General features: G+C 50.5%; 1 protein-coding gene across 3 annotated transcripts in view; it reads right to left on the minus strand.

Moving 5' to 3' along the window:
• Positions 1–12,437, minus strand: part of SLC6A17 (solute carrier family 6 member 17) — a 43,827-nt gene that overhangs the window by 14,450 nt on the left and 16,940 nt on the right. For all 3 annotated transcript variants that reach the window (XM_074936358.1, XM_074936356.1, XM_074936357.1), the window contains exons 2-6: positions 11,622–12,024; positions 7,018–7,175; positions 4,427–4,553; positions 3,547–3,728; positions 1,386–1,496 (exon numbers count right to left, since the gene is read on the minus strand). In XM_074936358.1, the coding sequence (XP_074792459.1) occupies positions 1,386–1,496; positions 3,547–3,728; positions 4,427–4,553; positions 7,018–7,175; positions 11,622–11,907 (864 nt within the window). In that variant the 5' untranslated portion in view covers positions 11,908–12,024. The remainder of the gene's footprint in view (positions 1–1,385; positions 1,497–3,546; positions 3,729–4,426; positions 4,554–7,017; positions 7,176–11,621; positions 12,025–12,437) is intronic.

Consider the following 12,437-nt stretch of genomic DNA (forward strand, 5'->3'; position numbering starts at 1 on the left):
AGATCCCCCATCCACTAGACCGTCCTCTCTATGAGCTCCCTGTCTTTAATACCTTCCCTCCCCGCTACTATATAGTTAGACCCAGGCACTCGCTTTCCGTGCATTCTGCAGCAAGCTCCAATCTTCCCATCAAGACCACTGGCTGCTGACTCGTCCCTTGATGACTATGCCATGTTTGTTGCCATGGGACCTGGAGTGCTGCAGGTCCCCGCACTGTGTGGAGCGGGAGCTGGATGCTGAATTGCGGTGTGTTCATATCTGCAAAGCCGCCGGAAGATGCACAGAGCCATCTCTCTCCAGCTATTTAGAGCACACGTCTCCGCATGGTGCCTGAGTACCTTAGGAGTGCCCTAAGCATTAACATTAATTGAGAGCTAGCGCCTGTGTGATTAGCCCAGTTTGGTTTCAATTCTCCCCCCATCACAGCTTCCCCTTTGTAATAAAAGCCAGAGGTGTAGGACTGGAGTGTCCGGGTATCTCTCATCAAGCTATCATTGTTAATATCTTGCAACAGCTTTGTGGGATGAGCTGATTCATCTACATCTCAGCTTCATTCATTAATTAGCTAGTGAATTACTCGATATGTAAGACTGATGGCTGCCTAGGTTTGTAACTGTGGAGGTTTGTCTGCCAGCCAGCATCTGCCACAGGGGCAGCCCCATGAAGTCTTAAAATGTAGCCCATGTCAACAAGCAGAGAGACTGCAGGTGCCAACCAGCAATGCCCCCACCTTGAGCCAAGAGACCTGCCCCCCAAAGCATTGCATGCTGGGAGCTGTAGTTTCCTCGAGCTGCTGCCTCACTTGTGTAAGTTAGGTGTGGTCTTGGGGTTCCTGACTGCTTCAGTGGCTCTGGGTTTAGGCACCCCGATCTTCAGGAGGGGGCGTGTGTAGCACTGACTGTATGTGCATAGAGGGCTGTGTCAGGCTGTGTGCAGCTGCATTGCATGCATCTGTTTATTAGTGCGACGTGGCTGTATGTGTGTGATTTGGGTGTGTGTGTGTGTGTGTGAGAATCTGTTTCCTAGTGTGAACCAACTATATGTGTAAATGGGACTGGGTGCACAGGGCTGATTGCATGTGTGTAGATGTAATTGTATGTGTGTAGATGTGATTTTGTGTGTGTGTGTGTGTGTGTGTGTGTTGTATCAGTGTGCACTGGGTGTGTGTGCACCTGCCTCTGGTTGATATAGGAAGCAGCCTGCTCCTTCCAGGGAAACGAAGGAGCAAGCCAGAAGGAATGGGAGCCTGTATCGTGATCATGGATCTCTGCCCCTATCGCCCATCCAAACTCATCATGAAATCAGCAGGGCAAGCAGCCTTGGGAAATGGCTCTGTCCCTCTCTGATTAGGCAGAGGGGCTGTACAGCGAGTGTTGGTCCCTTACCTTAGGAGTGAACATGTGCAGGATCCCATCTATTGCCCCCCTCAGGAGCAGCCCCCGCACCAGGAAGCAAAGGAGCACCACATACGGGAAGAGGGAGCTGAAGTACATCACCTGGGAGAGAGAAGACCCAATGTGACAAGGACCTGTGCATAGCTACCGCCTCCCACACTGGCACTCAGGCAGGGCTCTTCCTCCGTTCCCCTCTGCACACAATCCCCCGACAGAAAAGGAGCAAGAGGGGGAGAGAATGCTACTCTGAAAGAGAAATATTGAGCCTCTATAAGTCAGCATGAAACACGTTGCAGCATTAAGGGGCATTGTGCTGCTGGGAATATTGCCCTTCAACACCTAAACGCCAGTTCTATCTGCCATGGCACTAGGGGGCACTGTGCTGCTCGGGATGCTGCCCTCCATAGCCTGAACCTATCCCCTTTATACCGTAGCATGATATAACAAGCCCCGCGTCCCCGTACGGTCTCTCATAAAGATTGAAACCTACCACCTTTATCACTGACCCTAACCACTGGAACAGCCTCCATTGGGTTGTAGCAGTAGTAGGCTGTTATCCTCCATATGACCTGGCCACTAGGGAAGGGCGGGGATGCAACACATACTTTACTAGTGCTCTCTAGTGGCATGAGGGGGCCCTGTGCGGCTAATGCCGACTCCCTGTGTAACCTGGGCCTATTTCACACTTAATCTGAGCAGGGAAGTTTGGCTGTTAATGCTCGGCTTTTGTTCTCCGCTTGCTGCAGAGCATCTGGTGCCTCTTTGTATTGCGGGGGTGGCAGCCTGGGGACCCACTGTCCTGTCTCACCTGTTGCTGTGCCAGAGGCTCTACAGCAGAGTTACGGAGACACACAGTGTTCCGGCATCTCCGCTGGGATTTTACCCTTCAGAACTTCCTCGCCTTGCTCAGCGAGGAGACGCAGCCTCCTTCACAGCACCAGATGTGAACGTCATCCAAATGTTCATTGCAGCCTTCTCCCCAGGCCTCTGATCCAGCCCTGGTTGTGTCTGGTGCCTACCAATTCCCACTGGCGCTGCCTGCCAACCCAGGAAGACAAGCTGGGTGTCGTGGCAGCTTCCTTGGAGCAGAGTTTCCTCAGCAAAGCCAAGGGCAACGAACACAAAAGGCCAAACCTCGCTCTGGGCCCAAATCATCACACGTGGATGCCCAGTGTTTCACAGCCGGGTGCCTGGCCTGATTTTCACAGATGCAGAACACGCACAAGCCCCCCTGAAGTCACAGGGACACAGCCCTGGAAGGGACTTCCCAGGGCATCCGTGCTATCGTAGACAACCCCATTCGTAAAGCTCCATCTTAAAACCAGCGCGGGTGTTTGCCCCACAATTCCTATTGGAAGCCTATTCTGAAACCTCCGTCCTCCGATGGTTCTAATTCTAAACGCCAGCCTGTCCTTTTGCTTAAATAGCTCTTCTCCCTCTCGGGTGTGTACTCACCTGATGTGTTTAGAAAGAGCAGACAGAAGCCCTCTAAGCTTTCTTTTACAAGGTCACACAAGTCAAGCTCTTTCAGTTTCCTCTCATGAGATCTGTTCCTGATTCCTCTGCTTGTCCTAGCAACCCTTCTCTGCACCTGCTCCCATTTGAATTCATCTTTACTGAACAGGGGTGACGGGAATTAGACATAGTATTGAAGAGGTCTCACCAGTGCCTTGTACAGTGGCGTTCATGCTTCCCTGTCTCGACTGGAAATACCTTGCCTGGTACATCCTGTGTTCGCCTTTTTCACAGCTGGTCAGTGGGGAGTTGCTGGTGGCCAGAATCTCAGAACTTGAGCTCATTTCCATTAGGGGACCTACAGGCTGAGATCTTGACATGCTTGCAGAAGTTAATACCCTGTCATATACCAGGGGTATCTGCAAAGGCCAGTCATGATGGTTACATCAACAAGGCCACATTCCCAGCAGGAATAAACTCACCAGCCGTAGAAACCTCCTACCTCCAGGCACAAGCAGCAGCAGACATTCCTACCTTCTCGGACACTTCACAGCTACACTGCTACCCAGCTGCTCTTTTGCAGACACTCCCCAGCAGTGGTCGCATTTACTCCTACTATCCTTGGTGCACATAACATCACTTCAGCCACTGGCAGGAAACAAGACTTGTTGTGGCTCTGGCCACTGCGGACTCTCACCTTCCCTGAGGACTGAATTCCTTTGATCACGGCCAATCCCACAACACTCCAGGCCATCAGCAGGCACAGGGTCATCTTCCAGTTGAGCCCTCCGCTCTCTGAGACGGAGTTGGAAATCTCCAGAGCCTCGCGGTACCAGAAGTAGGTGGTTGCGGAGCTCTTCTCACATTCTGCCTCCACCACTGAAACAAACAAGGGTCACGAGAGTTTGGGTTGCTGGAAAGCACCCCCCATCCCGTGAGGGTAACGTGTCATTAAGGACCTGCCTAAGTCCCAGGGCAGCCAGCCGTGATTTACAAATGTCTGTACGGCACTTGGGGGATTGGACCTTGGTTCATTTTTAATAGCAAAGATGGAATAGAAAGATGCTAACAAATGAAAATAAGACGTTAAATAAATGGTGCAATTTACACCTGCCATAAAATATTCCCAAGTATACCAGGGAGATGTTTATATGCTACTAAATGCTCTATTAACTTAAACACGCTCTGTAATGGGCTCTCAGGAACCAGCTAGATGAGCGCTCCAAATGCACTTACCAGCTGCCAACTCCATCTGCAATCCTGATAGCAGGCCTGCCACAGTAGCTGTCCCCTTAGAGCAACCAGGCAATTCTGCCAAACATGTCCCAATACAACGCCATGTCCCACCAGTGGGGAAATACCCACAAAGAGGCAGCAAGTGTCCCATACGCTGCCACATCCCAGCATCCCCATCCAGTGACAATTATCAGCAATGGAAACTACCCACAATCCCAGAAGCACCTCCCCAGATCCAATGCCGTGTCCCAGCAGCTGGAACCATTTTCAACCCTAATAGCTCTTGTCCACGTCCCGTCTCCCAGCACCTGCCGAGCTGGAGAGACAATGAAATCACTCACCGGCCATTGTGCCATTTTTAACAATGGGGCACTCACTCCAGGGGAGCGGATACTGGAAGGATTTAAAAAAGTAAAAGATGCTCCAGCCGATGATCACGTTATAATAGAGACCGACAAAGAAGCAGACCTAGGGGAGGGAAAATAACACAGTGTTTAGTCCCTCACACAGACCTAACACTACTGACCAGGAAACCTTGGGACAACAAGGCACCTGGGGTGATGAGACGTGGTAATCTGGACCTGATCCCAAAGTCTAGTGATGTGAATGGAAAAACTCCCATTGACTGCAATGGGCCAATGGATCAGGCCTTTAGAATGTTCACTTCCAACAACCATGAGAGACCCAGAACTTTACTACGATGGACCTTCAGAAAAAGCTAATTTTAAGCTTGAATTCCAGTTCTTCAATCTCATTCTTCAATCCAAGGGCTAACATGGTCCACTGACTGGGAGCTGAAGCTAGACAAATTCAGACTAGAAACAAGATTCACAGGTTTAACAGTGAGGGGAATTAATGACTGGAACAACTTGCCAAGAGCTGTGGTGAATTCTCCATCCCTGGCCATTTTGGAATCAGGATTGGATGTTTTTCTAAAAGTTCTGCTCAAATTCAAACCGGAATTAATCCAGGGAAGTCTGATGGCCTGTGTTATGCAGGCGGTCAGACCAGATGATTACAGTGGTCTCTTCTGGCTAGATAATCTATTCATTGCATTTTCCCCGAAGCGTTTGCAGTTTGTGCTGCGCAAGCTTATTAAATACGTGTTGTTGTCTTTTGCTCTTTATGCAACAGAAACAACGTGGAGAAACCACGCAGGCACAGCTGGGTCCCAAATAACTGTGTTTACTAACTATACACATATAGAACAGGCCTGATCACAGACACATTGCTGCTTGTTTCTGGCACGTTCTAAGACACAGAACACATCGAGTGTCACTAGACAGTTGGCAAACCGTTTAAAGGGACACTACCTTATTTTCTGTATGCTACAATATGTGATCCAACCAGGGAACAGGCCCAACCCCACCCAACCCATGTAACTAACAGACACACAGCAATCTTTGGTGAAAATTCTTGCTGCATTATCCTCAGTTTAAGATTTAGTCAGAGAAGGAATTAGCAGAGAATTTCATCTAAATCGGTGTAATCACTTTGCTGTCTGCTCGCAAACTGGAAGCAAAGATGACATTGGCTGAATGAAAGATTCATCATGAATGAGTCGCTCGGCCGTAATTACATTCCAAACTTAATTCTGAATTGCCTGTGTAACCCACTGATCAGGATGTGTTGTGGGTGTCGTCCTCTGCACCTGATCTGTAGAGGACATGAGTCTGATACAGCCCTAATTTGAGAGGCTGGCTGTAGAGACTCATGTTTTCAGCTCCCAGTTCCATCTCTGGTGTTGACCAACGTGGCAGCTGTCACATGTGTTTTTCAGTGAAGTTGCTTTTGACACGTAGTAGCCAAAGCTAAGAAATGAAAAGTTAAAGAAGAAGCCAACAGCTCCGGGCTGCATGTCTGGGGCTGTGCCTGGATTAACACAGTCTATAGTGGTGTAATGAACATCACACCCTGATCTCAAACTCCTGCAAAACCCACGGGGAATTGCTAGTGATGGTAGTGCTGTGTGCTCTGGGAAAACCTGGAGCCAGGAGATCATGAGGCTAGAATGGGAGCCCTTTATTACCTAGGCACCACTTTACAATTGCACCTGCTGCAATGCACCACAGCCAAATGCTCGGAACTCACCTGCAAGGGACTATCTCTGCTAGGGCAATCCAGGATGAACCCCCTCACCCCATCATGCCCTGGAACTAAGGTGAGAATCTCTATCCGTTCAGAGACTATCCAAGGGACTGATTCTGTGAGGGGCTGAGCATCTCCTAAGGTCCACAGGCTCCATTGAGGGCACTCAGTAGCTCCCAGGAGATGCCCAGTTCCTGGCTGGATGGGTCCCTGCTTGTGCTGAACTTTTCCTCTTAGAAGCCCAGGTGAGATTTCCATGTTGAGCCCAGGTGAGATTTCCATGTTGAGCCCAGGTGAGACTGCCACGTTGAGCTCAGACTGAGGTGGGTTGTTGCACCCCAACACTCACTAGATTAATTATGCAAATGACAACGCACTTGAATTTCTATGCATAGGAACTACCTCCCCTGCTACCAAACTGCAGCCACCGCTGGGGTGGGACGTGGCAGCTGTTTAACGGCACTCATCACTGCCCAACAGGCCAGAGGGGAAGAAGACGATAGCCATTAGCTAGGTAGTGGCCCACCCTGGCGTGTGACCAGGACATTGGGGCTAACACCCTGACTCTTGCAATAAGTGCCATGGGATTTTGATGACCACAAGTGGGTACAACCCTGGTTTTACATCTCAGCATCCTCAGACAAGTACCACTTCCCAGGCTCCAAGATGACTAAGGATGCCGCCAGGGCAGCTGGAAGTCTGTGTTACTTTTGCTCCAGTTACCATAGCTAGGAACCCAGCTGTCTGTGGCTTGCAGTGCCCTCCCTGTGCCTGGACAAAGAGATCAACCCTCCTCCCCCCGCAATCACATGTGGCACCGGGTGAAACTCATCTGAGCACTCACGAGACAGCTGGCGTATCCAATGCCCCCCAGGCGGGGGCAGATGTAATTCCACACGCCGATGCTGCCCCGGCGGATTCTCTGACCCACGGCCAGCTCCAGGAAGAAGAGAGGGAGCCCGATGATGATAAGCAGCACCAGGTACGGGACCAGGTAGGCACCTGGCAGGAGAAAGAAGGGCCATTACAGATCCCACCTGCGACTGCACGGTGAAAGCCGGGGTTCTTCCCAGTGGTGGGACGGACATGGAGGGGGAGAGGGAGGAGGACAAGGGGGAGGAGAGAGAACAGTCTCAATCGTGATGTCTCACCAGCCGCCTGATCATTATAACCCAGAACCATCGGAGTCACCCCCTGCACCTGTTGTTTTTCTTACACACTGACATGAACCTAGGATACTCGTGTGCAGAGGAAACAGACACAGAGACACACAGATGCTTACATGGACACACCCCCAGCCACACCCCCACACATGATGGGACTGACTGACACAGTGACACATGGACACAGGAGTGTACACACGCACACACGTTATTCTGGCACCTACAGACACTTGATCTATACGTCTGCTTTCACACTTGTGCTTGGCACAATGCTAGCTGCTGCCCTCGAGTGAGTAGCTCCCAAGAGGGCTAAATGGCAACCCCATTAATCTCTGTCGAACTGGGGAGACTGGAGCCAGGACTGGCTGGGGGCGGCACAATTCCAGGGGCGGCGTTCCGGCCATCCTCCCCCCCCCCTTTTTTTTTTTTGCTTGGACAGTTGCGCTCCTGGAGCTTGGGGCGGCAACAAACCTTGCCTGGCCCCCATCATTGTTAACGGATTGAGCCTCACAACACTCTTGTGAGGCTATTACCCCCTTGTGCAGATGGGGAGCGGAGGCATAGAGAGACTCTAAGTGATTGACCCAGGGCCACGCAGGAAGTCCACGGCAGAGCAGGGATTTGAATCCAGGCCTTCCACTAACCACTGGACCATCCTTCCTCTCTAGGGGACAGAATGTATAAATATGTGAAGGGAGGGGGGAAGAGGAAGAAGGGGTAGGGAAAATTGGGATGACTAACAGAACCACAGACAGCAGATATGGGAGTAAGGAGAAATGACAGCAAAGATGTCGGTGGGGACAGGATGAGACAAGGTGAGGATGGGGATGTGAATGGGCCATGGGCCAGATATTCAGCTGGTGTAAATTTAGGGAAAAATTCATTAGGGAGCCCCCCCAAAAACTGCTGTGAGATGGGTTAGTGTTATTATACTCATTGTGCCAATGGGGAAACTGAGGCACAACAGGGTTACATGACTTGCTTTAGATGATGTGGCCAGGAAATGGCAGTTCTTGGAATACAACCCGGAATCCTGACCCCCGCACAAGTCACGGCTCACACTCTGAGCCTGGTTCTGATCTCCCTTACACTGGTGTAAATCGAAAGGTCCGCCATGGAAGTCACAGGGCCAGAGCCTCAGCTGGTATAGATCAGCATAGCTCCATTAGAATCAATGAGAATGGAGAATCTGGCCCAATAATTGCACTCAACCTCCTCCTTGTTACCGGTACAAACCCACTCAATGCAACCAGTGCATATCACTGCATCATGCAGTGCATGCATATCAGTGGGTACACAATGTAATCCGTGCATGCAATGCAGCCGTTGCATGCCTATCAGCGCAGATGCAATGCAGCCAGTGCACACGTATCAGTGCATACGCCCTGCAACGCAAGCCAGGCATGTCTATCAGAGCATTCTCTCTTTGACCCAAACTAGGTCACTGTTCGCTATGCGTGTGAGATCACAAGGTGAAATCGGGTGATGGGGAAGAGCTGGCACACTGGAGCTGGCCTGAGGTGCGCTCCATCCAATTTGGGATCGAAAGGTGAGGGGCGCGTGAGCAGGCCCGGAGTGTGAAGTGCTCACTGTACAGGTTCAGTCCGAAGGATGACTCATCACCGAGATGGCACGAGACACATTTTAATTATTGAGATTACTGCAGCCTTCGCAGCTGAGGAGCTGCTGAATTATGCAGTGCTGGGAATACGGACAACAGGGAGGAGGAGAAGCGTCAGAATAGGCTCCCCAGATTGGGGATTTGCAAGCGGGGTGGGTAAATTCTTTCTGGAAATCTGAATCTGGGTCCTGCTGACTGAATTCCACACCAGGGAATTTAACTCTGACGGAGGATCTGAATGCGAGCTCTGAGATGGGTTCATGGCATTCTGCTGCAGCTTCCTCCCGCACCCTGAAAGGTGAGCACTGCAGCACAGAGACACCGAATGCCTGATCTTCCAAAGTGCTCTGCAACCTCTGCTTTTACAGGAGAGCCTCAGATCTGCGAACACCAGAGTGACGAACTGACCCGTCAACCACGCCCCTCCTTTGGAACCAGACGTACAAGATCAGGCAGCCCCAGACACCAGAAAAAACCCCAACAATGTAGTGCAGTCCTGCATGAAACGTAAACTACTACAAAAATCAAGGGAAAGCAGCATTTTCCCTCTGCACAGTTAAGTTTCAAAGCTGTATTAAGTCAATGTTCAAGTTGTAAACTTTTGAATGCACAACCAGACCGTTCTGTTCAGGGTTACGAACAACCTCCATTCCCGAGGTGTTTGTAACTCTGAGGTTCTACTGTATGGACTTCATGAGGTGCTGTGGGTGGGCCCTAAGGGCTAACCCAACCGGCTTGATCCCGCCCTTTGACATTAGTGGGGATTGTGCGGGGTTATCTGAGAGCAGAATCTGGTCTGCGTGATTAGGGGCAGGGGCTGGGTGGAGGGGGTTGGGCTGGGGAGGGTGAGGCCTGTCTAAATCGTGGATATATTTTGCCTGTCAATATGTAAAATTGTAGCAATTATCAACCGAGGATCTCAAAGCACTTTAGAAACATTAGCTAATCAAGCATCATCACAGGGTCCTCTGAGACAGGTCACTCTTATGATCCCCACTTTGCAAAGTGGGAAAACTGAGGCACAGAGTGGTTAGGTGACTTGCCCAAGGTCACAGAGCAAGGCAATGGCGGAGCTGCGGGTAGCAGCTAGCAGCTGTGTCCCCGTCACTGCTCCATTCACTAGACCACATTCTCTAAGCCAGATTCTGGTTTTATGTGCGCTGGTGTAAATCAGGAGTAACTCCACAAAAGAAATGCAGTGGTGTTGGTGTAAAACCAGCCTGAGAGGAAAGTCAATTCTCCCAATTGCATAAAAACAAAATTCAGGTATCTGTTTCCTTGTACAGAAGTCACCATTAAAATGCCAGCATTCACCTACATTGGGATGGCTGACGTCACTGCAGTGAGGCCTTGTTCTACTCCTGCAAAGAAAAATGGCACAATAATGTGCTCATAACTGTGAATAAATGTTGATACTCTCTAATGGGGATAGATAGATAGATAGATAGATAGATAGATAGATAGATAGATAGATAGATAGATAGATATTCACTTGGTGTTGATTTCAATGGATCTATCTAGGCTGGTTTACACCATTTAAGGAGCTGACCCCATAGGTTGACCGGGTTCAAAAATCTAATGCAATTTGCTGTCCTATAATATGGTATGGAGAGATGACCATAGAATCACAGAATCACAGAATATCAGAGTTAGAAGGGACCTCAGGAGGTCATCTAGTCCAACCCCCTGCTCAAAGCAGGACCAATCCCCAATTTTTGCCCCAGATCCTTAAATGGCCCCCTCAAGGATTGAACTCACAACCCTGGGTTTAGCAGGCCAATGCTCAAATATGATTGATTTTTTGGTTCTCTGGCAATTTTGGAGAAAAAAAGTTTCATGTCAACCTGAAAACAAATATTTTCTAACTTTTCAGCAAATAGAACATTCAAAAAATTTCATTTGAGGTCGAACAAAAGGTTTAGTTTCACTGTCATGTTTTTTATAATAAACTTAAAGAAAATTTTGAAAGAAAAAAATTGTTCCAACCTGGAAAAAAAAAACAACAACAACATTTTTCGGTTTCTGGATATTTTTCCCCCCAAACTATCCAGTCAGTAAAACGGACACAAATTCTGTATCACTGAATCCGACTTCTCCACTCCCCTCCCCCCTTGAAAACAGTTTCAGACAAATAATGGTACAGCCTTCAACTCCTTGGAGTCCAGGGGAGGCGATCAGCTCAGCTAAATCTGCACGGCAATAAAAAAACCTGCAGCACCAAGTCTGAGAGCCCCGGGCAGCTGATTCGGGCTCGCAGGGCCAGGGCTGTGGGGCTATAAAATTGCAGTGCAGGTGTTCAGACTCAGGCTGAAGCTTAGGCCCTGAGACCCCTCCCGATCACGGGGTCTGAGAGCCCAGGCTCCAGCCCAAGCCTGGACGTCTACACTGCAATTTTATACCCCTACAAGCCTGAGCCCCTCTGAGTTAGCTGACCCGGGCCAACCACAGCTGTGCCACGGGTCTTTTCTCACAGCGTAGACATATCCCATATGCATTCCAAGATCCCAGATAGTGCACGTGGGTTAATCCTGCCCTTGGTTACGCATTCCCACCTGCTACAGACTTCAGCAGGAGCTGGATGCATGCAGGAATTGGCCCCCTCTCTCTATCCCAGTGCTGTTTTGTTGTACTGAGCTGGCTGTGCCCACGTCCGTGGTCTCTTACCTCCTCCATTTTTTTGACACAAGTATGGAAACCGCCAGACGTTCCCCAGCCCCACCGAGTACCCGATCTGGGCCAGGATGTACTGCAGTTTGCTGTTCCACGCTGGCCGCTTCTCAGAGTCCAGATCTTCCTCCACGTCCTTCTGCTTGTCCCAGGCCTCGCCCGTCATGTTCAAGACACTGCGCTTGTAGTCCACGGGCTCCTCGTGGGCCAGCAGGTCGGCCACCGATTCGGTGACATGCTCGCTGCTGTGCTCTCGCTGTGTCACTTTGCTGTTCTTAGGCATTGGGGGTTTGCTGGCTCTGCAGCCCCACGCGTCGGGAGGGGATGAGGGGGGGGCGGCAGGAGAGGCAGGCGCTGGCTTTGGAGATCAGCCCCCTCAGCTCCTGTTCATCCACGGGACCTGCAAAATAGACACACCAATGGGCAATGAAAGCAAATGGTCTGTTTGGCTTTGCTGTGACGGGAGATGCACGCTTCACTCGGGGAAGGAGGGGGGTGCGGATCACCTAGTTTAGGGAGAGGCTTCACCTGGTTAGATGGGACTGCGGGTGGCCTCCGAGCTGGTGTGAGGGCCAGATGGGCTAGCCAGAGGCTTCAGGCATCTCACGGCATCAGGGACCTTCATCTGGTCCAGGTGGGCTGGCTAGGGCCTTCAGTGCTAGTGGGGACCTGCACCTACTCTAGGTTGCACTGAGATATGTCCCACCCCGTCCTCCATTTATCTCCCCCCGGACTCCTGCTCCGATTCCACGATATTCGGTCTGCAGCCACCCCCTGCCTCCTGCAAGGCCTGACGGGCATATCCAAGGGTGG

Source organism: Natator depressus, chromosome 21 (genome assembly GCF_965152275.1).
Source record: "Natator depressus isolate rNatDep1 chromosome 21, rNatDep2.hap1, whole genome shotgun sequence".
Taxonomy (NCBI): domain Eukaryota; kingdom Metazoa; phylum Chordata; order Testudines; family Cheloniidae; genus Natator; species Natator depressus.